Source organism: Emys orbicularis, chromosome 3 (assembly GCF_028017835.1).
Source record: "Emys orbicularis isolate rEmyOrb1 chromosome 3, rEmyOrb1.hap1, whole genome shotgun sequence".
Classification (NCBI taxonomy): domain Eukaryota; kingdom Metazoa; phylum Chordata; order Testudines; family Emydidae; genus Emys; species Emys orbicularis.
In genome coordinates this window covers 17,719,514-17,742,604 of record NC_088685.1, presented here as the reverse complement: position 1 = coordinate 17,742,604, position 23,091 = coordinate 17,719,514, and the positions used below count along the sequence as shown (strand labels likewise).

General features: G+C 45.6%; 1 protein-coding gene across 2 annotated transcripts in view; it reads right to left on the bottom strand.

The window, feature by feature from the left end:
* The window catches only part of SLC25A27 (solute carrier family 25 member 27), a 33,827-nt gene that overhangs the window by 4,576 nt on the left and 6,160 nt on the right, over positions 1-23,091 (bottom strand). For both annotated transcript variants that reach the window (XM_065401731.1, XM_065401730.1), the window contains 4 exons: positions 14,632-14,716; positions 7,171-7,293; positions 5,372-5,484; positions 1,515-1,599 (listed from right to left, as the gene is read on the bottom strand). In XM_065401731.1, the coding sequence (XP_065257803.1) occupies positions 1,515-1,599; positions 5,372-5,484; positions 7,171-7,293; positions 14,632-14,716 (406 nt within the window). The remainder of the gene's footprint in view (positions 1-1,514; positions 1,600-5,371; positions 5,485-7,170; positions 7,294-14,631; positions 14,717-23,091) is intronic.

Here is a 23,091-nt window from a genome sequence, read left to right as displayed (position 1 = left end):
TTGTTTTATATCCTGACATATTAGGGTTGATATTCTTCTCTCTCACCATTTGGCACATTTAAAATTAGACTGGACAAAGCACCAGAAAAATCTAGAAAAGGGAAGAATCCTGCACTGGCAGAGATGAGGGGACAGATCATCTTTTTTCCATGTTATGGGCCATATTCTTTGCTGGTTTAAATTGTCATAGCCACACTGACGTCAATGTAGCTATACCAGTTTGCCCCAGCTGCAGATCTGATCCTGTGATTCTAGGACCTAAATTGTGCCAGGACTGAGGCGGAAAAAAACGATTTAAGGACCAAATAAAATCAACTGGAAAGAGAGTTATCTGCATGACACATCCACAATTTCTATAACTAGGGGGGAACATGCTGCTACTGAACCTGTTAATACCTGGATCACGAATTGATTACACAGACATGTATAAAGCAATTCTGCTTAGGTCAGCCATAGCACTGAATGTAAGAACAGGGGATGACTCCCCACCAAGGAGAATTTCAAGGTGGGTAAAACAGTAAGCAAAAGAAACCACAAATTTCCTAAGCCCTGGAGGGGGCTCATGTCCCAGAGATAAAGCCCTATGTGCTTATTATGAAAAGTTGCCATGTACATGTAGAGGGCAGAAGATGAAATGCAGATAAAGTAGTTTAGGACCTAACCCTACCAGATCATTTAAGATATCACCTAATTTTTCCATACACACAGTTTCATTGGTCTCCAGAGAAGCAGCCTATGGAGAGAGGCCCAGAGAGCCATCTACAGTGTGTCTGATTTTAATATTCCTTCCATTGAGCAGATGGAATGAGATGGGGAGAACTAGATCTCCTGAGTCCCAGACCATTGCCTAAACTGCAAGACTATCCCTTCCTTCCTCTCTCCTTAGGATCCTTTAGGATACTGACACCTTTATTGGAATATTATTTGCCTTGGTGCTCAAGAGGCAGTATACCATCCTATTCTCTACATCTGTCCCACTTCTGCCTAGGATCAAGTTCTTCACCATGGAGACACCTATCAACATTAGGTGCGTCTCCTGTTCTTTCTAATAGTTCCCTTTCAGTTCTTGCTTTTTGGTTACTGGTCAGCTACTGTCTATTCTCTGTCTGCTCGTGCTCTACCTCCAGGCAGAATACTGAGTCACAGAATTCCAAATATACTGTGTATAATTTAACAACAACACCTAGCACTTTCATATGCAATCTCAAAGTGCTTTGCAACATTGGGTAAGTAGCATTATTCCCAGCTACCTATGGGTAACTTAAGCAACAAGAAGTGAAGTGACTTGCCCACGCTTACACAGCAAGTTACTGGCAGAGCTGGAAATAGAACCCACGTTCCCAGGTCGCAGTTGAGTATCCTGTTATGGCTACCTCTGAAGAAGCAATAATTATTGGAAGACAGAGGGAAGCAGCAATGTGATTGTCCTGAAAATTATAACATCACTGAGTGATTAGCTTGTGGCTAAAAGTTATCTCCTTAGAGATGTGGGAGGGGATAATAAAATAAGGCACCTTGCAATGCTGTGAGTCACACTATTGTCCTGAAGTGGTGTGTTCAGAAGTAAAAAATGTTTCACTGAGTCATAAGTAGTCAGATCTGTAAAGAGAGTAATTAGTAGAAAGAAGAATAAATGAGAAGTTACATGGTATTCAGCCTCCTTGTTATTGATTTAGGAGATAAAGACCTGAGCTAAATAAATCCCTGGTGTAACCATTGACTACAAGACTTGCACCAGGCTGGCATATACCCTGTTCCCCTTTACTACTGCCATCAGCTACATCTAGAGCCTCCTCTCTGCTTTCCCCCTGCCTCCATCACAAAACATATTATTGGAGTATGCATATAGAATAATTGAACTCTCTCTCTTCCCGAAACCACCCACCTCTCCTCCTGTTTAACATGAAAACAGTAACTTGGAAAACACATTTCCAAGGGGAAATTGGGCAAAAATGTTGTCAAACAAAATTGGAAACATTCACATAACTCTAAAAAGGATTTTTTTTTCTCTTCTCTGTCACTTTTCTTTCTCTGGGTAAGCACCATTATCCCCATTTTGCAAATGGCAAAAATGACAATAGAGGGCATAAGAGAGTCTAAATTGGGATAACTTGATGAGGGGTTGGAAGGAAGTGTAAGTTAAAGTGACTAAGGATTTAAATGAAGACCAGTAGTCTCCTAGAAAATTAACGGTAGATTTAGGAATAGAAGACAGGTGTCCTGACCTTAGATTTGGTGCTTTATTTACAGAACCATGCTGACTTCCTTAGTACTTTATAGTAGGGCTGTCAAGCAGTTAAAAAAAATTAATTGCGATTAATTGCACTGTTAAACAATAGAATACCATTTATTTAAATATTTTTGGATGTTTTCTACATTTTCAAATATATTGATTTCAATTACAACACAGAATACAAAGTGTACAGTACTCACTTTATTTTGGATTACAAGTATTTGCACTGTAAAATAAAAGAAATTGTATTTTTCAATTCACCTAGTATAAGCACTGTAGTGCAATCTCTTTATCATGAAAGTTGAACTTACAAATGTAGAATTATGTACAAAAAACCCTGCATTCAAAAATAAAACAATGTAAAATTTAAGAGCCTACAAGTCCGCTCAGCCCTACTTCTTATTCAGCCAATCGCTCAGACAAACAAGTTTGTTTACATTTGCAGGAGATAATGCTGTCCGCTTCTTGTTTACAATATCACCTGAAAGTGAGAACAGGCCTTGGCATGGCATTGTTGTAGCCAGTGTCGCAAGATATTTACGTGCCAGATGTGCTAAAGATTCACATGTCCCTTCATGCTTCAACCACCATTTCAGGGGATGTGCGTCCATGCTGATGATGGGTTTTGCTCGATAACAATCCAAAACAGTGCGGACTGACATGTTCATTTTCATCATCTGAGTCAGATGGCACCAGCAGAAGGTTGATTTTCTTTTTTGGTGGTTCGGGTTCTGTAGTTTCTCTTTAAGACGTCTCTTTTAAGGCTTCTTTAAGACTTGCTCTTTTAAGACTTCTGAAAGCATGCTCCACACCTCGTCCCTCTCAGATTTTGGATGGCACTTCAGACTCTTAAACCTTGGGTCGAGTGCTGTAGCTATCTTTAGAAATCTCACATTGATACCTTCTTTGCATTTTGTCAAATCTGCAGTGAAAGTGTTCTTAAAATGAACATGTGCTGGGTCATCATCTGAGACTGCTATAACATGAAATATGTGGCAGACTGCAGGTAAAACAGAGATGGGGACATACAATTCTCCCCCAAGGAGTCCAGTCACAAATTTAATTAATGCATTATTTTTTTAACGTGCATCATCAGCATGGAGGCATGTCCTCTGGAATGGTGGCTGAAGCATGAAGGGGCATATGAATGTTTAGCATATCTGGCACGTAAATACCTTGCAATGCCGGCTACAAAAGTGCCATGCAAATACCTGTTCTCACTTTCTGGTGACATTGTAAATAAGAAGTGGGCAGCATTATCTCCTGCAAACGTAAACAAACTTGTTTGTCTTAGCGTCCGGCTGAACAAGAAGTAGGATTGAGTGGACTTGTAGGCTATGAAGTTTTACATTATTTTTGTTCTGAGTGCAGTTATGTAACAAAACAAAACAAAAATCTACATTTGTAAGTTGCACTTTCAGGACAAAGAGACTGCACTACAGTACTTGTATGAGGTGAATTGAAAAATACTATTTTTCATTTTTACAGTGCAAATATTTGTAATAAAAATAATATACACTGATTTCAATTAAAACAGAGAATACAATATATATATGAAAATATAGAAAAACATCCAAAATATTTAATAAATTTCAATTGGTATTCTATTGTTTAACAGTGCGATTAAAACAGTGATTAATCACAATTAATTTTTTTTATCGTAATTAATTTTTTTAAGTTAATTGCGTGAGTTAACTGGAATTAATCGACAACCCTACTGTATAGTGTTTTTCAGGCCAAATTTGTAAGGTGGTAGAAGTTACATGTTAGTAAACAGATGTAAGTAAATCTGAATTGGTATAGCTTTTGTTCTGAGGGATGGAAAGACTAAATTAAAGTAAGTGTGTGTGTGTGTGTGTGTGTGTGTGTGTGTGTGTGTGTGTGTATGTGTGTGTGTGTGTGTGTGTGTGTGTGAGAGAGAGATGTATAGCTTTTGTTCTGAGGAATGGAAAGACTAAATTAAAGTGTAAGTGTAAGTGTAAGTGTAAGTGTAAGTGTAAGTGTGTGTGTGTGTGTGTGTGTGTGTGTGTGTGTGTGTGTGTGTGTGTGTGAGAGAGAGAGAGAGAGAGAGAGAGAGAGAGACCCTAGACATGAGCACCCTCCAGTGACCAACCTCAGCAACACAGGCATAAATTGCATAAAACGTTTAACCACAGGCGAGGATTTCTATACAAGAATTCCACCACTCTTTAGCTGTTCTGACAACCAACCTGGTCTTCTTTATTGGCACAATTGTACCTTCTTACTCCCACAATCACAGGAGGATTTCCCACATTCAAACACCCAATGTACAGACACAACAACAGGCTCTTCTTCCCCAGAGAGTTCTTCCAGTCCAACCATTCCTGGGCTCTTCTTCCCTAAAACTGTCTTAAACCCAGTCCTCAATAACTGTACATCCAGAATCCCTTCACAAGGTGGTTCCTCTCAGGGCTTTCACCAGAGGCAGGCTTCTTCCCTAAGCCCCAATCACTTTTCTTTCCCCAAATCAGGGATTCTTGGTGCCCCTCACAAGGCCCACCCTGCTGGTCCTTCCAATATCATGCTAGCCTCCTTCTTTCTAATAACTATCACATGATCCCCCTTCTAAACTTAGTAAGAGGTAATTAGTTGGTCACAGGTGGACAAGGCCCACACGTTCTTAAAGGACCAATTTCACCTGTGACACAATGGATACTTTAACTTTTATACCTTCTTGTTAGTTGTTATTCTTTCCCTAGCCCTTACAACACCCTTAGTGATGTATAACTTATGCCACCTCTGACACTGGCCCATCAATCTTAAAAATGGGATTTACATACATCAGCAACAAATACTTAAAATAGCCTTGGGCCAAGTGGCCTAGAAATTACCAGCCATTCTGCTAAGCAAATTCAAACAGGCCAATGAAAAAATGACAAAAGATCAAAAGTAAACTGATGCAGAGAAAGAGGCCTTCTACTGAGCATTGGGACATTGAGGGACATGCTTGTGGAGGAAGTTCCTTAGGCAACATCCCTGAACCCAGAAGACCTCACCATCCTACAGATAAAACCTCAGGAAGGATGGCAAAGACAACGCAACTTATCTCAATGGTCTTGGAAGGACAAAGGAAGAGAGAATCACTTCAGGAGCTCAGGCCTACTTTATTATGTTTACCTCCCATGTTTACCAGAGCAGCTCTTTGGACATTTGGCACCCAACCAGCCCAAAGGCCCCGAATTCCCCCTTCAGACAGGATCTTCACAAATGCATGGTGCACTCCATGAAATCTGAAATAAATAATATTTGACATTTCTCTAGCATCTCACACGTCTTTACAAACATTCATTCATTCAGCTAATAAGTAGAGAATTCAGTGATGGACACACTTCTGTTGTACACATGCCAGGAGGACTTCTTGTGCTTTCTGTAGCACACATTTAAAAAAAAAATTCTTAGGAATGTTTAATGCTAGTAAAGGTTATCGACCTGACAGCCCTGAAGACTGAAGTCCTCTATTTAGCCACAGAAGAGATCCTTTACATTAAGGGCAGTGATAATGCAAACTTCCCCACACTGCCCCACCAATGTGCCTCAACCATGACTTCAAGGAACTGTTTTGATGGGAGTTCAGTCTCCAGCCAGATCCTTAGCTCGTATAAATAAGCACAGTTCCATTGATGGAGCTATGCTGAAATACAGCAGCTGAGGATCTGGGCTCTTTGTGTCCGTTTAATCACTTAAGCTCTGTGTAACAGCATTCTCCTCTGTAAAAACAAACAAACAAAAAAAACCTTACCTAACCACAGGGTTTTGTGCAGTAATGGTGTGTATAAATTAGGTGCATATATTTTTGCACATACAGTTGTAGTTATGTTCCTGAAAAATTCGACTTTAAGCGAAACGATGTTAAGCAAATCCAATTTCCCCATAAGAATTAATATAAATAGGGGGCAAGTTCCAGGGAAATTTTTTTCACCAGACAAAAAACTATATATTATATAGATATACACACAGTATACGTTTTAAACAAACAATTTAATACTGTTCACAGCTATGATGATTGTGAAGCTTGGTTGAGGTGGTGAAGTTAGAGCGTGGAAGAGGGAGGGATATTTCCCAGGGAATGCCTTGCTGCTAAATGATGAACTAGCACTCGGCTGAGCCCTCAAGGGTTAACACTTTTTTGTTAATGTAGCCTCTCACACAAGGCAGCACGAACACGAGGGAGGGGAGACAGCATAGCAGACAGAGACAGACACACACCTTGTGTGTGGGAGAGAGAGAGAGAGATGCACATTGCCCTTTAAGTAAGCTGACCCACTCTTAAGTGCATTGTCTTTTAAAGTGGATCAGGAAGTTGAGACAGCAGCTGCTGCCCCAAGCTCTCTCTGTCTCTCTCCCTCTGTGTCCCCTCCCTGCTCTATATGGAGAAGGGGTAAGCGGGGTGCAGGAGCAGGGGGGAGGAGGACACCCTGACATTAGCCCCGCCTCCCCCTTCCCCCCCGCACAGCAAGCAGGAGTCTCTGGGAGCAGCTCCAAGGCAGAGGGCAGGAGCAGCACATGACAGTGGGGGGAGGGACAGCTGAACTGCCTTGATAGCCTGCTGGGCAGCTGCAGCACAGGGAACTTAGGGGAGCGGGGAGCTGATAGGGGGCTGCCGGTCCACCCTGGTTACAAGCCCCCACCGGCTAGCTGCAACGGGCTGCTCTTCCTGCAAGCAGTGGACAAGGCAGGCGGCTGCCAAATGACGTTAGAAGGGAGCACTGCACAACTTTAAACGAGCATGTTCCCTAATTGATCAGCAACATAACAACGAAACAACGTTAACCGGGATGACTTTAAGTGAGGAGTTACTGTACAAAGTCCTAAAAATCTGTCCCACACTGCATGACAATTGTCAACATCCACAGAATGACCACTCACAACAAAAAAAAAAAAAATGCCAATTAAAATTAGCTTACTTGAGAACTCACCGTAATGGTTTCCCTTCTAGTCTCCTCTTTCCTTCCATTTGCATCTGCACCTTCACCAGATCAGTTGGACTGGCAAAAAACTGACCAATGGCACCAGCTGCCATCCCTCCAACTACAGATCTCCTGTACAAAAGTAAAGTGGGACCTAAGCTCCCATTTTTCTCCAGAATACATTCAAGATGTTAACAAACTATGAAGCCACAATGCCTGTTTCCCCAATGAAAATAAATGCCTGACCTAACGAGCTCTGTAGCATCTTCCAGGTGAAATGGAATCTTAAACAACCACTTCTCACGTGAACAGCCAGAGCTTAATCAATGATTGTAGTAACTCCAGATGGCTAATAGAGTCTATAATGTTCTCGTCAGTTTTATGCAGGTGTCAAGTTTGCAAATTAATTCCAGTTCTGCAGTTTCTCGTTGAAGTCTGTTTTTGATGTTTTTTTATTAAAGAATGGCCACTTTTAAGTCTGTTATTGAGTGTCCAGAGAGATTGAAGTGCTCTCCTACTGGTTTTTGAATGTTACAATTCTTGATGTCTGATTTGTGTCCATTTATTCTTTTGTGTAGAGACTGTCCGGTTTGGCCAATGTACATGGCAGAGGGGCATTGCTGGCACATGATGGCAGAGGGGCTGTCTGTCTGTCTCAGCTCTTGTCCCCTAGCGCCCCTAGAATCATAGAATATTAGGGTTGGAAGAGACCCCAGGAGGTCATCTAGTCCAATCCCCTGCTCAAAGCAGGACCAACACCAACTAAATCATCCTAGCCAAGGCTTTGTCAAGCTGGGCCTCAAAAACCTCTAAGGATGGAGATTCCACCACCTCCCTAGGTAACCCATTCCAGTGCTTCACCACCCTCCTAGTGAAATAGTGTTTCCTAATATCCAACCTAGACCTCCCCCACTGCAACTTGAGACCATTGCTTCTTGTTCAGTCATCTGCCACCACTGAGAACAGCCTAGCTCAGGGGTAGGCAACCTATGGCACGCATGCCAAAGGCAGCACGCAAGCTGATTTTCAGTGGCACTCACACTGCCCGGGTCCTGGCCACAGGACCCGGGGCTCTGCATTTTAATTTAATTTTAAATGAAGCTTCTTAAACATTTTAAAAACCTTATTTACTTTACATACAACAATAGTTTCGTTATATATTATAGACTTATAGAAAGATCTTCTAAAAACGTTAAAATATATTACTGGCATGTGAAACCTTAAATTAGAGTGAATAAATGAAGACTTGGCGCACCACTTCTGAAAGGTTGCCGACCCCTGGCCTATCTCCATCCTCTTTGGAACCCCCTTCAGATGGTTGAAGGCTGCTATCAAATCCCCCCTCACTCTTCTCTTCTGCAGACTAAATAACCCCAGTTCCCTCAGCCTCTCCTCGTAAATCATGTGCCCCAGCCCTCTAATCATTTTCGTTGCCCTCCGCTGGACTCTCTTCAATTTGTCCACATCCCTTCTGTAGTGGGGGGACCAAAACTGGATGCAATACTCCAGGTGTGGCCTCGCCAGTGTCTAATAGAGGGAAATAATCACTTCCCTCGATCTGCTGGCAATACTCCTACTAATACAGCCCAATATGCCGTTGGCCTTCTTGGCAATGAGGGCACACTGCTGACTCATATCCAGCTTCTTGTCCACTGTAATCCCCAAGTCCTTTTCTGCAGAACTGCTGCTTAGCCAGTAGGTCCCCAGCCTGTAGCGGTGCATGGGATTCTTTCTTCCTACTCTGGTTGCGCTACATTGATGACATCATAATCTGGACCCATGGGAAGGAGGCCCTTGAGGAATTCCACCAGGATTTCAACAATTTCCACCTCACCATCAACCTCAGCCTGGACCAGTCCACACAAGAGATCCACTTCCTGGAGACTACAGTGCAGATAACTGATGGTCACCTAAACACCACCCTATACCAGTAACCTACTGATCACTATACTTACCTACATTCCTCCAGCTTTCATCCAGACTACATCACACGATCCATTGTCTATAGCCAAGCCCTAAGATATAACCGCATTTGCTCCAATCCCTCAGACAGAGACAAACACCTATAGGATCTCTATCAAGCGTTCTTAAAACTACAATACCCACCTGGGGAAGTGAAGAAACAGATAGATAGAGCCAGAAGGGTACCCAGAAGGCACCTACTACAGGACAGGCCCAACAAAGAAAGTAACAGAACACCACTAGCCATCAACTACAGCCCCCAACTAAAACCTCTCCAGCACATCATCAAGGGGGATCTACAACCTATCCTGAAGAACAATCCCTCATTCTCACAGACCTTGGGAGACAGGCCAGTCCTCTCTTACAGACAGCCCCGCAACCTGAAGCAAATACTCACCAGCAACTACACAACATACAACAAAAATGCTAACCCAGGAACCAATCCCTGCAACAAACCCCGTTGCCAACTCTGTCCGCATATCTATTCAAGGGACACCATCACAGGACCTAACCACATCAGCCACCCCATCATGGGCTCGTTCACCTGCACATCTACCAATGTGATATATGCCATCATGTGCCAGCAATGCCCCTCTGCCATGTACATTGGCCAACTGGACAGTCTCTACGCAAAAGAATAAATGGACACAAATCAGACATCAAGAATTGTAACATTCAAAAACCAGTAGGAGAGCACTTCAATCTCTCTGGACACTCAATAACAGACTTAAAAGTGGCCATTCTTTCATAAAAAAACTTCAAAAACAGACTTCAACGAGAAATTGCAGAACTGGAATTAATTTGCAAACTTGACACCATCAAATTAGGCTTGAATAAAGACTGGGAGTGGCTGGGTCACTGCAAAAAGTAATTTTCACTCTGTTGATACTCACACCTTGTCAACTGTTGGGAATGGGCCACATCCACACTGACTAAATTGGCCTCGTTAGCACTGACCCCCCACTTGGTAAGGCAACTCCCATCTTTTCATGTGCTGTATATTTGTACCTGCCTACTGTATTTTTCACTCCATGCATCTGATGAAGTGGGCTATAGCCCACGAAAGCTTATGCCCAAATAAATTTGTTAGTCTCTAAGGTGCCACCAGGACTCCTCATTTTTGCTGTTACAGACTAACATGGCTACCCCGCTGAAACTTCAAAGGGAGTCTTTTGTTTGTTTGTCTGTTTGAACAGTCATCCCAACTTGTGCATCACTGAATCTAGCGCCATTGAGATACCTCTGAATGTTTCTACTGATGTCAGCTGTGCTAAGCATGAGAGATCAGGCATGTGGTGATTTTTAGCATATGATGCCCTTTTCTTTGTCTCGATAAAAATATTTTTATACCCATACTTCCACTTACAAAAGGAAGCTGGTTTCTGCGATGGAGAGGAAATAAAATCCTCTGAAAACCTCTTACATTTAGGGTTTTTCCCACACTTATGATTTAAAGGCACAATGACAAGATAAAAAATGAACATATCATTTACAAATAAGTCCTTACTTGTGCTCCATATATTACTAGTATAACTGAAAGGTATTACTAAATCTAAATTACTTTCACCAGAAAAGGTGACCTTAACAGAGGGTTAAATGTTGGGGTGGGGGGAGACATGGAAAATTATAATAGGGTCAAAGGAGCAAGAAGAAGGAAATGAATAGGGGAAAATATTGGTATAGATGGGTGTAGCTTGTTCAGAAAGCACAGGCAGGGAAAAAAGGGAGGATGGTGGCATTATGCATAAAGGATATATACTTGTTCTGAGGTCCAGAAGATGGTGGGAGGCAGACCAGTTGAGAGTCTGGATAAATATAAAAGGGTTAAAATAGGGGTAATGTCATGGTGAGGGGGGTCTACTATCAACCACCCAATCAGGAAGAGGAGGTGAACGAGGCATTTCTAAGACAACAGAAATATCCAGAACACTGAACCTGGTAGTAATGGGGGACTTTAACTACCAAGATATCTGTTGGAAAAGTAATAATGGTAACATACACAATTTCTAATAAGTTCTTGGACTGTATCAGGAACAACTTTTTGTTCCAGAAAGTGGAGGAAATAACCAGGGAGATGGCCATTTTAGACTTGATTCTGACCAACACAGAGGGATTGGTAGTGAATCTGAAGGTAAAAGGCAATTTGGGTGACAATGATCATGAAATGACAGATTTTGTAATTCTAAGGAAAGAAGGGAGTGACAGCAGCAGAATAAGGACAATGGACTTCAAAAAAGCAGACTTTAATAAGTGCAGAGAACCAGTAACTAAGGTCCCATGGGAAGAAAATCTAAGTGAAAAAGGAATTCAGGAGAGCTGGCAGTTCCTCAAGGAGACAATATTAAAGGAACAACTGCAAACTATTCTGATGCAAAGAAAAGATAGAAAGTATAGTAAAAAGCCAATACAGCTCCATCAGGAGTTCTTGAATGACCCGGAATCCTACAAAAAGTGGAAAGATGGTCAAATTGATAAGGAGGAGTACAAAAGTACACCACAAGGATGTAGACACAAAATCAAAAAGGCTAAGGCACAAAATGAGTTATACCTGGCAAGGGACATAAAAGGCAATAAGAAGAGCTTATTTAAATACACTAGGAGCCAGAGAAAGACAAAGGAAAATGTAGGTTGTCTACTTAGCAGGGAAGGAGAGCTAAAAACTAGGGCTACGAGTTTGTCACAGGGGTCACAGAATCTGTGACTTCCAGAGACCTCCATGACTTGAGCCCCCCGCTGTAGGGTCGCCGTGGCTTGGAACTACGGGGCCTGAGTTCCCAGCCACAGAGGGAGACAGGGGTGCCCTGCAGCTCCCAGGCAGCAGGGCTGCTCCACAAGCTCCCGGCCACGGCGGGCACTGGAGCCCCTGGGAGTTCCCAGCTGCCGCAGCCGCTCTGCAGCTCCTGGCCCCATGGCTGGCGGGGGTGCCCAGGAGCACAGAGTCACCGCAGCCAGTGGGGGTGCCCGGGAGCACAGAGCCAGAGCCACCACAGGTGGCATGGGTGCCTCAAGCTTAGAGCCACCGGTGATGTGAGGACCCTGCAGCTCCAAGCCAGGCACCCCTGGGCAGCCTGCAGCTCCCCATTTTCTCATGCATATTTTTAGTAAAAGTCACGGATAGGTCATGGGCTTCCATGAATTTTTCTTTATTGCTCGTGACCGGTCAGAGACTTTTACTAAAAATATGCATGACAAAATCTGAGCCTTACTAATAACCAATGACGTCAAGAAAGCTGAGATGCTTAACGCCTATTTTGCTTCAGTCTTCACTAAAAAGGTTAATGGTGACTAAATATTCAACACAATTAATATTAACAACCAGGGAAGGAATGCAAGCCAAAATAGGGAAAGAATGGGTTGAAAATATTTAGATAAGTTAGATGTATTCAAGTCAGCAGGGCCTGATGAAATTCATCCTTATGGAATTAGCTGAAGCAACCTTAGAGCCATTAGCAATTATCTTTGAGAACTCCTGGAGGACATGAGAGGTCCCAGAAGACTGGAAAAGGGCAAACATAGTACCAATCTTTAAAAAGGGGAACAAGGAGTACTGAGGGGAATTACAAACCAGTCAGCCTAACTTCAATACCTGCCAAGATACTAGGGCAAATTATTAAACAATCAATTTTTAAGTACCTGGAACATAATAGGTTTATAAGGAATAGTCAGTGTGGATTTGTCAAGAATAAATTATGCCAAACCAACTTAATTTCCTTCTTTGATAGGATTATTGACCTAGTGGATGGGGGGGAAGCAGTAGAGGTAATATACCTTGATGTTAGTAAGGCTTTTGACACAGTTCCATATGACATTCTCATAAGCAAACTAGGGAAATGTGGTCTAGACCAGTGCTTCTCAAAGACGGTCCGCCACTTGTTCAGGGAAAGCCCCTGGCGGTCCGGGCCGATTTGTTTACCTGCCGTGTCCGCAGGTTCGGCCGATCGCAGCTCCCACTGACCGCGATTCGTCGTCCCAGGCCAATGAGGGCTGCGGGAAGCGGCGTGGGCCGAGGGATGTACTGGCCACCCTTCCCGCAGGCCCCATTGGCCTGGGACGGCGAACCGCGGTCAGTGGGAGCTGCGTTTGGCCAAACCTGCGGACACGGCAGGTAAACAAACCGGCCCGGACCGCCAGGGGCTTTCCCTGAACAAGAGGCGGCCCGACTTTGAGAAGCACTGGTCTAGATGAAATTACTATAAGGTAGGTGCACAACTGTTCGGAAGATAGTACTTGAAGAGTAGTTATTAGTGGTTTGCCTTTAATTTGGGAGGACACACCAAGTGGGTTCTTGCAGGGTCTATCCTGAGTCTGGTACTATTCAATATGTTCATTAATGACTTGGATAATCGAGTAGAGAGTATGCTTATAAAATTTGCCGATGACACCAAGGTGGGAGGGATTGCAAGCACTTTGGAGGACCGGTTTAAAATTGTCAAGGTCATTTTCAAATAGGAGAACTAGTCTGAATTAAACCACACGAAATTCAATAAAGACAAGTTCAAAGTACTTCACTTAGGAAGGAAAAATCAAAAACCACAACTAAAAAATGGGGAATAACTGGCTATGCAGTAGTACTGAAGAAGAGGATCTGGGGGTCATTTAGCACTTCTGCCATTTCCACATTTTCTGTTATTGTTCCCCCTCGCTTCCCCACCATTGAATAACAGGACTACCCTGTCCTTGGTCTTCCTCTTCCTTATAATGCATGTTTAGAATGTTGTTATTCTTTATGTCTCTAGCTAGTTTAATCTCATTTTGTGCCTTGGCCTTTCTTATTTTGTCTCTACATGCTTGTGTTGTTTGTTTCTATTCATCCTCTGTAATTTGACCTAGTTTCCACTTTTTGTGGGACTCTTTTTTGAGTTTCAGATCCTTGAAGATCTCTTGGTTAAGCCAGGGCTGTCTCTTGCCATACTTCCTATCTTTCCTATGCAGTGGGATAGTTTGCTCTCATGCCCTCAATAATGTCTCTTTGAAAAATTGCCAACACTCTTTAATAATAGAGAGATTCATTGCAAATTACTGACTTGCAAGTTAGTGATTTAGGGTGAAATTCACTCTGTGCAAACAACCAATGCAAGGACTATGTACCACTTAAATCTTCAAAGTAGAGATCGAATAGTAACTTACACATTGCATAGGCCTTGTGTTGGCCAACTGCATATGAATGAATTTCACTCCAGGCACTTGTCTACACAGGAAAGTGGCACAGGTTTTTAAACTAATTTGGTCAAACCAGTGGAAACCCCTGTGTGGACACTTCTATTTCAGTTTTGCTCAAACCTGTTCCCAGTCAACTTAAACCAAGGAAAGCTGCTTTTCAACTGAAATAAGAGTTCCTCACAGATGTTTGCACTGGATTAATTAAATCAATTTAAATTCACACCTTAGTTAAACCAGTGCAGCTTTCTTGTGTAGACAAGCTGTGAGTGACAATTTTCCAGGGCCTATAGAACTGCTGTAACAACAACAACCCCAACAGTAAGCAGTAGCGCATATATGCAGAATTACCAAAGAGGAAAGCTCTCGTCTTCAGCTCTACCAAGCACAGAGTCACGAATGTGCTCATATGTAACCATCCGCACTCCGGAGTATACTACAGAAAACAAAACCACAAGAGAATTTTTAGAGCAGCCCTCTCTTTTGTTTGTACTATAATAGAAAACCAAGAGATTAATTGTAAAACATCTACCACAATGGGACCGTTGGTCCTGACTGAGGCATTTGGTTGCTACTGTAATAACAAATAATCCAAAAGGAGAGGAAGAAGAGGCTGAATGGAATATTTGCCCTAGCTATGAACTTGTTAGTGTAACGGAATCTCTTTTGCTAAGTGGTATTTCTTGTCACAGATACGAGGCATCTCAGCACTTTAAGACACTTTACTTCGCTGGCAATCTCGCAACCAATCTGTGAGATTTGTTTCATTTCCAGCAAACTAGCCATTAATTAATCCTCTATGTGCGTTCCCTCCCACAGGTGCAATCCCTTTAAGATTTGCTGCTGTCAGTGTATTTGCAATTAAAAAAAAAATACAAACCAGCTATCTCTGAGAACCTGTTCCTGCTATTGAGAAGGGCATGTGGGGCACTAGACTGCGGTTCAGATTTCGTGGTTTCAAGTCCTGGCCCTGCTGGGTGACCTTGGAAAAGTCACTTCCCTTCTGTAAATTGAGGGTAATGATATTGACCTCCTTTGTAAAGCACTTTGAGACCTACTGATGAATGTTGCTGTATAACTATCCACTTCAAATGCCAACCTTTAGTTAATTTGGATTAATTTTCTTGGATGTCTCCATGTAGACAAGCCCTTTGAGTCCTGGACCTCAATGGAAAAATAGGGGGTTTAACTGAAAATGTTTGATTGTATGATTTGACTGCACATTCCAACTCAGGCAAGGATGTAAGTAACAGCGAAAAGGCTTGGAGATGGAGCACTTGGGTCCCTCTAGAGGCTATCATTAAGGCTGTGAGTGTCACGGAGATCCGTGACTTTCCGGGACCTCCATGACTCCTGCAGCAGCTGGTACGGCTGACCTCAGGGCCGCCCAGGCAGCTACTGCTCAGGCAGCCCTGGGGCCAACCGCACCGGCTGCTGCTCAGGCGGCCTCAGGCAGCTGGCCCCAGGGACCACCAGAGGAGCAGCAGTGGCTCACTGAGCTGCCTACCCCCCGGAGCAGCAGCAGCGCCCTGGGCTGCCTCCCCTCCGGAGCAGCAGCAGCGCCCCAGAGCAGCAGTGGTGCCCCAGGCGCACCTAAGATTTAGTCAGAGGTATTTATAGTACAAGTCATGGGCTGTGAATTTTTGTTTATTGCCCGTGATCTGTCCTTGACTCTTACTAAAAATACCCGTGACTAAATCAGTCTTAATTATAATGTTGTTTACTCATCGTTCTACATACTGTATTGGAACTAGCTTACATTTTGATTGCATGAATGATAACACATTGTAAGGCATTACAAGTAGTACAATCTGGTTAGGGAATGCAATTCAAGTTCAGCAAGGTAGGGTTGGGAGAACTCCACTCTAAAGACCAGGAGCTTTATGCCAGCGAGCACGACTAGGGTCTAGTGTTCCTCTCCATTCCCTACCTGGAGATTCCAAACCCTGCGCAGAGTGATTCTGTAGGACTGAACTGATGGCAGAAGCAACGTCGATGAAGCCACACTGTAAGGCCTGACTAGACCAGCTGTGGCAGGGGTACCAGAACTGACTTCACAGCAACACCTGACCAGACCATCTGTGACAGGTCTGCAGAACTGACTTCACAGTGAGGCCCAATTGGACAAGCTGCGGTGGGGATGCAGAACTGACTTCATGGCAAGACCCAACCAGAGCAGTCATGTTAGGCAGGCCATTCATCCGGTTTTAGGTCAGACAGCCCTGTTTTTAAATTGTTTGTCCCCTACCCTGTACTGAGGCAACACAGGATGTGGTTTTGTCTGGTATCATGGCTAGGGGCTGCCATTTTGAAGAGCACACTGCCCCACCCCTGCCTACGTGACCTAACATGCACGATGCAGGCCAGTCATTCTGACGAGGGTGGAGATATGCAGGCGGGGGAATGTCCCATCTTCTGGGGTTGTGTAAGTGGCATTCTTGGCACTCATTCAGGGCACGTCTTCACTAGCAACATTAAAGCACTGTTGTGGCAGTGCTTTAACGTGGCTTGTGTAGTCGCGGCAGACCACTGGGAGAGAGCTCTTCCAGCGCATCGATTTCCAGAGCGTTGCATTGTGGGTAGCTTTTACATAGCTATCCCATAGTTCCCGCAGTCTCCACCCCCCTTGGAATTCTGGGTTGAGACCCCAGTGCATGATGGGGCAAAAAACATTGTCGCAGGTAGTTCTGGGTACAGCCTCCCCCTCCCTCCCTGAAAGCAACGGCAGACAACCATTTCGCGCCTTTTTTCCTGAGTGAACTCTGCAGACTCCATTCTGCATCAAGCATGGATCCCGTTGTGCTCCAGAACGCAGTCTTGAACATTATAAACACCTCGCGCTTTCTCGTGGAGTTTATGCTTACACAGGACCAGAAAAAAGAGGCGAGGAGGAGGAGGAGGCGGCGATTGCAGCGCAGCGACCAGCGTGATGAGGACATGGACACGGACACAGAATTCTCTGAGACCGCGGGCCCCGGTGCTTTGGAGATTATGATGTTAATGGGCCAGGTTATAGGCTTTGAACGCCGATTCTGGGCCCGGGAAACAAGCACAGACTGGTGGGACCGCATAGTGTTGCAGGTGTGGGACGATTCCCAGTGGCTGCGAAACTTTCGCATGCGTAAGGGCACTTTCATGGAACTTTGTGACTTGCTTTCCCCTGCCCTGAAGCGCCAGAATACCAAGATGAGAGCAGCCCTCACAGTTGAGAAGCGAGTGGCGATAGCCCTGTGGAAGCTTGCAACGCCAGACAGCTACCGGTCAGTCGGGAATCAATTTGGAGTGGGCAAATCTACTGTGGGGGCTGCTGTGATGCAAGTAGCCAAAGCAATCACGGAGGTGCTGCTACGAAAGGTAGTGACTCTGGGAAATGTGCAGGTCATAGTGGATGGCTTTGCTGCAATGGGATTCCCTAACTGTGGTGGGGCAATAGATGGAACCCATATTCCTATCTTGGCACCGGAGCACCAGGGTACCCAGTACATAAACCGCAAGGGGTACTTCTCAATGGTGCTGCAAGCACTTGTGGATCACAAGGGACGTTTCACCAACATCCATGTGGGCTGGCCGGGAAGGGTTCATGACGCTCGCGTCTTCAGGAACACCAATCTGTTTAAACGGCTGCAGCAAGGGACTTACTTTCCGGACCAGAAAATAACCGTGGGGGATGTTGAAATGCCAATTGTTATTCTTGGGGACCCAGCCTACCCCTTAATGCCATGGCTCATGAAGCCATACACAGGCAGCCTGGACAGGAGTCAGGAGTTGTTCAACTACAGGCTGAGCAAGTGCAGAATGGTGGTAGAATGTGCATTTGGCCGTTTAAAAGGTCGCTGGCGATCCTTATTGACTCGCTCAGACCTCAGCCAAACCAATATCCCCATTGTTATTACTGCTTGCTGTGTGCTTCACAATCTCTGTGAGAGCAAGGGGGAGACCTTTATGGCAGGGTGGGAGGCTGAGGCAAATCGCCTGGCTGCTGATTACTCGCAGCCAGACACCAGGGCGATTAGAAGAGCACACGATGAAGCGCTGCGCATTAGGGAAGCTTTGAAAACCAGTTTCATGACTGGCCAGGCTACAGTGTGAAATTTATGTTTGTTTATCCTTCCTGAAAACCCGCCCCCTTTATTGACTCATTCTCTGTAAGGAACCCACCCTCCCCCTTCCCCCAGCTTGCTTTCAAAGGAAATAAAGTCACCATTGTTTAAAAATCATTTATTCTTTATGAATTGATTATAAAAAGAGGGAGAGAACCTGAGTGGGGTTTGGGAGGAGGATCAGCGGGAAGGAAAAGCCCAGTAAAAAAAGGTTAAGAAAATGGCAGCCTTTTGCTTGGGCTGTCCACTGGGGTGGAATGGGAGGGTGTACGGAGCCTCCCCTCCCGTGTTCTTACACATCTGGGTGGGGAGGCTATGGAAAATGGTGAGGAGGTAGGGGGGTTATACAGGGGCTGTAGCGGCACAGAACCTGAGTGGGGTTTGGGAGGAGGATCAGCGGGAAGGAAAAGCCCAGTAAAAAAAGGTTTAAAAAATGGCAGCCTTTTGCTTGGGCTGTCCACTGGGGTGGAATGGGAGGGTGTACGGAGCCTCCCCCCCCGTGTTCTTACACGTCTGGGTGTGGAGGCTATGGAACATGGTGAGGAGGTAGGGGGGTTATACAGGGGCTGTAGCGGCACTCGGTTCTCCAGCAGCCGTTCCTGAAGCTCCACCAGACGCCGGAGCATGTCTGTTTGCTCACGCAGCAGCCCCAGCGTTGCTTCCCGACTCCTCTGATCTTCCTGCCGCCACCTCTCATCTCGAGCGTCTCTCCTCTCCTCACGTTGGTCCCTTCTGTCCTCACGTTGGTCCCTCATGTCCTCACGTTGGTCCCTCCTGTCCTCACGGTCACTGGCTTCTTTCCTATACTTGCAAACCGTCTCCTTCCACTCATTCAGATGAGCTCTTTCATTCCTGGTGGATTGCATGATTTCGGAAAACATCTCTTCTCTCGTTTTTTTTTTACGACGCCTTATCTGGGATAGCCTTCGGGAAGGAGGAGGGAGGCTTGAAACATTTGCACCTGCTGGAGGGAGTGAAAAAAGGAGAGAATTTTTTTAAAAGATACATTTTTCAGAACAATGCTTATACTCTTTCACGGTGTATACTATTCACATTACATAGCACATGTGATTTCTGTGCAAGGTCGCATTTTGCCTCTTAATATTGAGTGCCTGTGGCTTTGCTGCTAGAGATCACAGACGCAGGTCGGGGCAACAGAATTCACCTTGCATGCTGCCATGGTAAGCCACTGTCTTTAGGCTTCTGCGCCCTGCTTTCCCACATACCAAGCAAAGCCCGTTGTGCTGCAGTTTTCCTGTTAGCTTGTTTTCTGCTGCTGAAGGTTAACACCCCCCCCCCCATCCAATTCTCTGGGATGAGTGCTTTATCCCTCCCCCCACCGCCTGGCTGGTATCAGGGAAGATCCCTGCAGGAACCAAACTAACACCCCCCCCCCCACCCGCCATGAATTCTCTGGGATGAGTGCTTTATCCCTCCCCCCACCGCCTGGCTGGTATCAGGGAAGATCCCAGCAGGAACCAAACTAACACCCCCCCCCCACCCGCCATGAATTCTCTGGGATGAGTGCTTTATCCCTCCCCCCACCGCGTGGCTGGTATCAGGGAAGATCCCTGCAGGAACCAAACTAACACCCCCCCCCCACCCGCCATGAATTCTCTGGGATGAGTGCTTTATCCCTCCCCCCACCGCGTGGCTGGTATCAGGGAACATCCCTGCAGGAACCAAACTAACACCCCCCCCCCCACCCGCCATGAATTCTCTGGGATGAGTGCTTTATCCCTCCCCCCACCGCCTGGCTGGTATCAGGGAAGATCCCTGCTAGCAAAACGCGAAAAGCTCTGGGCCAATCCTCCCCCCCCCCCTTGCACTTGGCTAAATGCAGGGAAGGATTTCTTTTCAGCCACAGGCAAACAGCCCAGTAGGAACGGCCACCTCAGTCCCCTTAATTAAATTCCCTTATTTCAACCAGGTTACCCTAAGCGATATCACTCTCCTGAGGATTACACAGCAAGATAAAGAACGGATGTTGCTTGAATGCCAGCAAACACCGGGACCATACGCTGCCAGGCTCTGTCAGGCAATGATACCAGATTACTTGCTACTAGCATGGCGTGGTCAAGTGTCCTACCATGGAGGACGGAATAAGGCTGCACTGCCCAGAAACCTTGTGGCAAGGCTTTTGGAGTACCTCCAGGAGAGCTTCATGGAGATGTCCCTGGAGGATTTCCGCTCCATCCCCAGACATGTTAACAGACTTTTCCAGTAGCTGTACTGGCTGCGAATGCATCCCAAGTGCTCAGGGCAAATTAATCATTAAAAATGCTTGCTTTTAAACCATGTTTTATATTTTAAAAGGTAAACTCACCTGAGGTCCCTTCCATGGGGTCATGGTCTTGGGTGCTGGCTTGGGAGGCTTGGGAGGGTACTTCAGTCAGGGTGAGAAACAGTTCCTGGCTGTTGGGGAGAACGGAGAGCTGGGTGCTCTCTGCCAGCTCGTCCTCCTCCTCCTCCTCTTCCCCTTCCGCGGAATCATCAGGTGTCCCTGATGAGATTATCCCCAGCTCGGAATCCACAGTCAGAGGTGGGGTAGTGGTGGCGGCCCCCCCTAGAAATGCATTTAGCTCAGCGTAGAAGCGGCATGTCCGCGGCTCTGACCCGGAGCGACCGTTTGCCTCCTTTGCTTTTTGATAGGCTTGTCTGAGCTCCTTGACTTTCACGCGGCACTGATCTGTGTCCCTATTGTGGCCTCTCTCCATCATGCCCTTGGAAATTTTTTCATAAGTTTTGGCATTTCGTCTTTTCGAACGCAGTTCAGCTAGCACTGAATCCTCTCCCCATATAGAGATCAAATCCAGTACCTCCTGTACGGTCCATGCTGGTGCTCTTTTTCGATTATCAGCCTGCATGGTTACCTGTGCTGATGAGCTCTCTGTGGTCACCTGTGCTCTCCACGCTGTGCAAACAGGAAATGAAATTCAAATGTTCCCGGGGCTTTTCCTGTCCACCTGGCCAGTGCATGCGAGTTCAGATTGCTGGCCAGAGCGGTCACAATGGTGCACTGTGGGATAGCTCCTGGAGGCCAATAACATCGAATTGCGGCCACACTAACGCTAATTCGAATTGACAAATTCGATTTTGGCGCTACTCCGCTCGTCGGGGTGGAGTACAGAAATCGAATTAAAGGGCCCTTTAATTCGAATTAAATGGCTTCGTTGTGTGGACGGTTCCAGAGTTAATTCGAATTAAAGCCACTAAATCCGAATTAAAGGTGTAGTGTAGACCAGGCCTAAGAGGACCTCTAGGCACATTGAATGACCCCTGGTGCTGCCATTGGCACTTGCCAGAAGGGTTACAAAGAGACATGGCAGGATTATGACACAAGACAGCATAGCTGTGGGACATAGCACACAGCAGTGGTTTTCAAACTGCGGGTCGCAACCCAGGACTGGGTTGCGGAATGTAAGGCACTGGGTTGCGGCGGCTCTGGTCAGCACCGCCGACCGGGCCATTAAAAGTCCGGTCAGCGGTGCTGCCCGGCTAGGCAGGTTAGTTTCTACCTGTTCCGACGCCGTGCTGTGCCCTGGAAGCAGCCACCAGCACGTCTGGCTCCTAGGCAGGGGTCCACGGGGCTCTGCACACTGCCCCCGCCCTGAGCACCAGCTCCGCACTCCCATTGGCCATGAACTGGCCAGTGGGAGCTGGGGGAGCCGTGCCTGTGGGTGAGAGCTGCGTGGAGCCGCTTGTGCGCCTCCGCCTAGGAACTGGACCTGCTGCTGGCCGCTTCCAGGGGGCAGCGTGGTCCGCAGTGCCAGGACAGGCAGGAAGCCTAGGTAACAAAATGGAGGAATTGGAGCTCCTGGTCCAAGAAATGAAACCTGATATCGTAGGAATAACCGAAACATGGTGGAACTGTAGTCATGACTGGAGTACAGGTATCGAAGGGTATGTGCTGTTTAGGAATGACCGGAAAAAAGGTAAAGGTGGGGGTGTGGCACTGTATGTGAATAATGAGCTAAAATGTAAAGAAATAATAAGTGATGGAATGGATAAGACGGAGTCTGTCTGGGCAATGATTACACTGGGTAAAAGAACTACTAGAGCCTCCCCTGAGATACTGCTTGGGGTGTGCTATAGACCGCCGGGATCTAGCCTGGATGCGGACAGAGAACTATTTAATGTTTTTAAGGAAGTAAAAACTAATAAGAGCTGTGTAATCATGGGGGACTTTAACTTCCCGGACATAGATTGGGGAACAAATGCTAGTAACAATAATAGGGCTCAGATGTTCCTAGACGTGCTAGCAGATGAATTCCTTCATCAAGTAGTAGCTGAACCGACGAGGGGGGATGCCATTTTAGATTTGGTGCTGGTGAGTAGTGAGGACCTAGTTGAGGAAATGGTAGTAGGGGACAACCTTGGCTCGAGTGACCATGAGCTAATTCGGTTTAAACTAAATGGAAGGATTAACAGAAATGAAACTGTGACTAAGGTTTACGATTTCAAAAAGGCCAACTTTAATAAATTAAGGCAACTACTTAGGGAAGTGGATTGGGCTAACATACTTAGAGAGCTAAAGGCAGATGAGGCCTGGGATTATTTCAAGCTGAAGTTGCACGAGCTGTCCGAGGCCTGTATCCCGAGAAAGGGGAAACGGTTAGTAGGCAGGAGAATTAGACCTAGCTGGATGAGCGGGCGTCTCAAAAGGGCGATTAAGAAAAAACAGAAAGCGTACAAAGAATGGAAGAGGGGA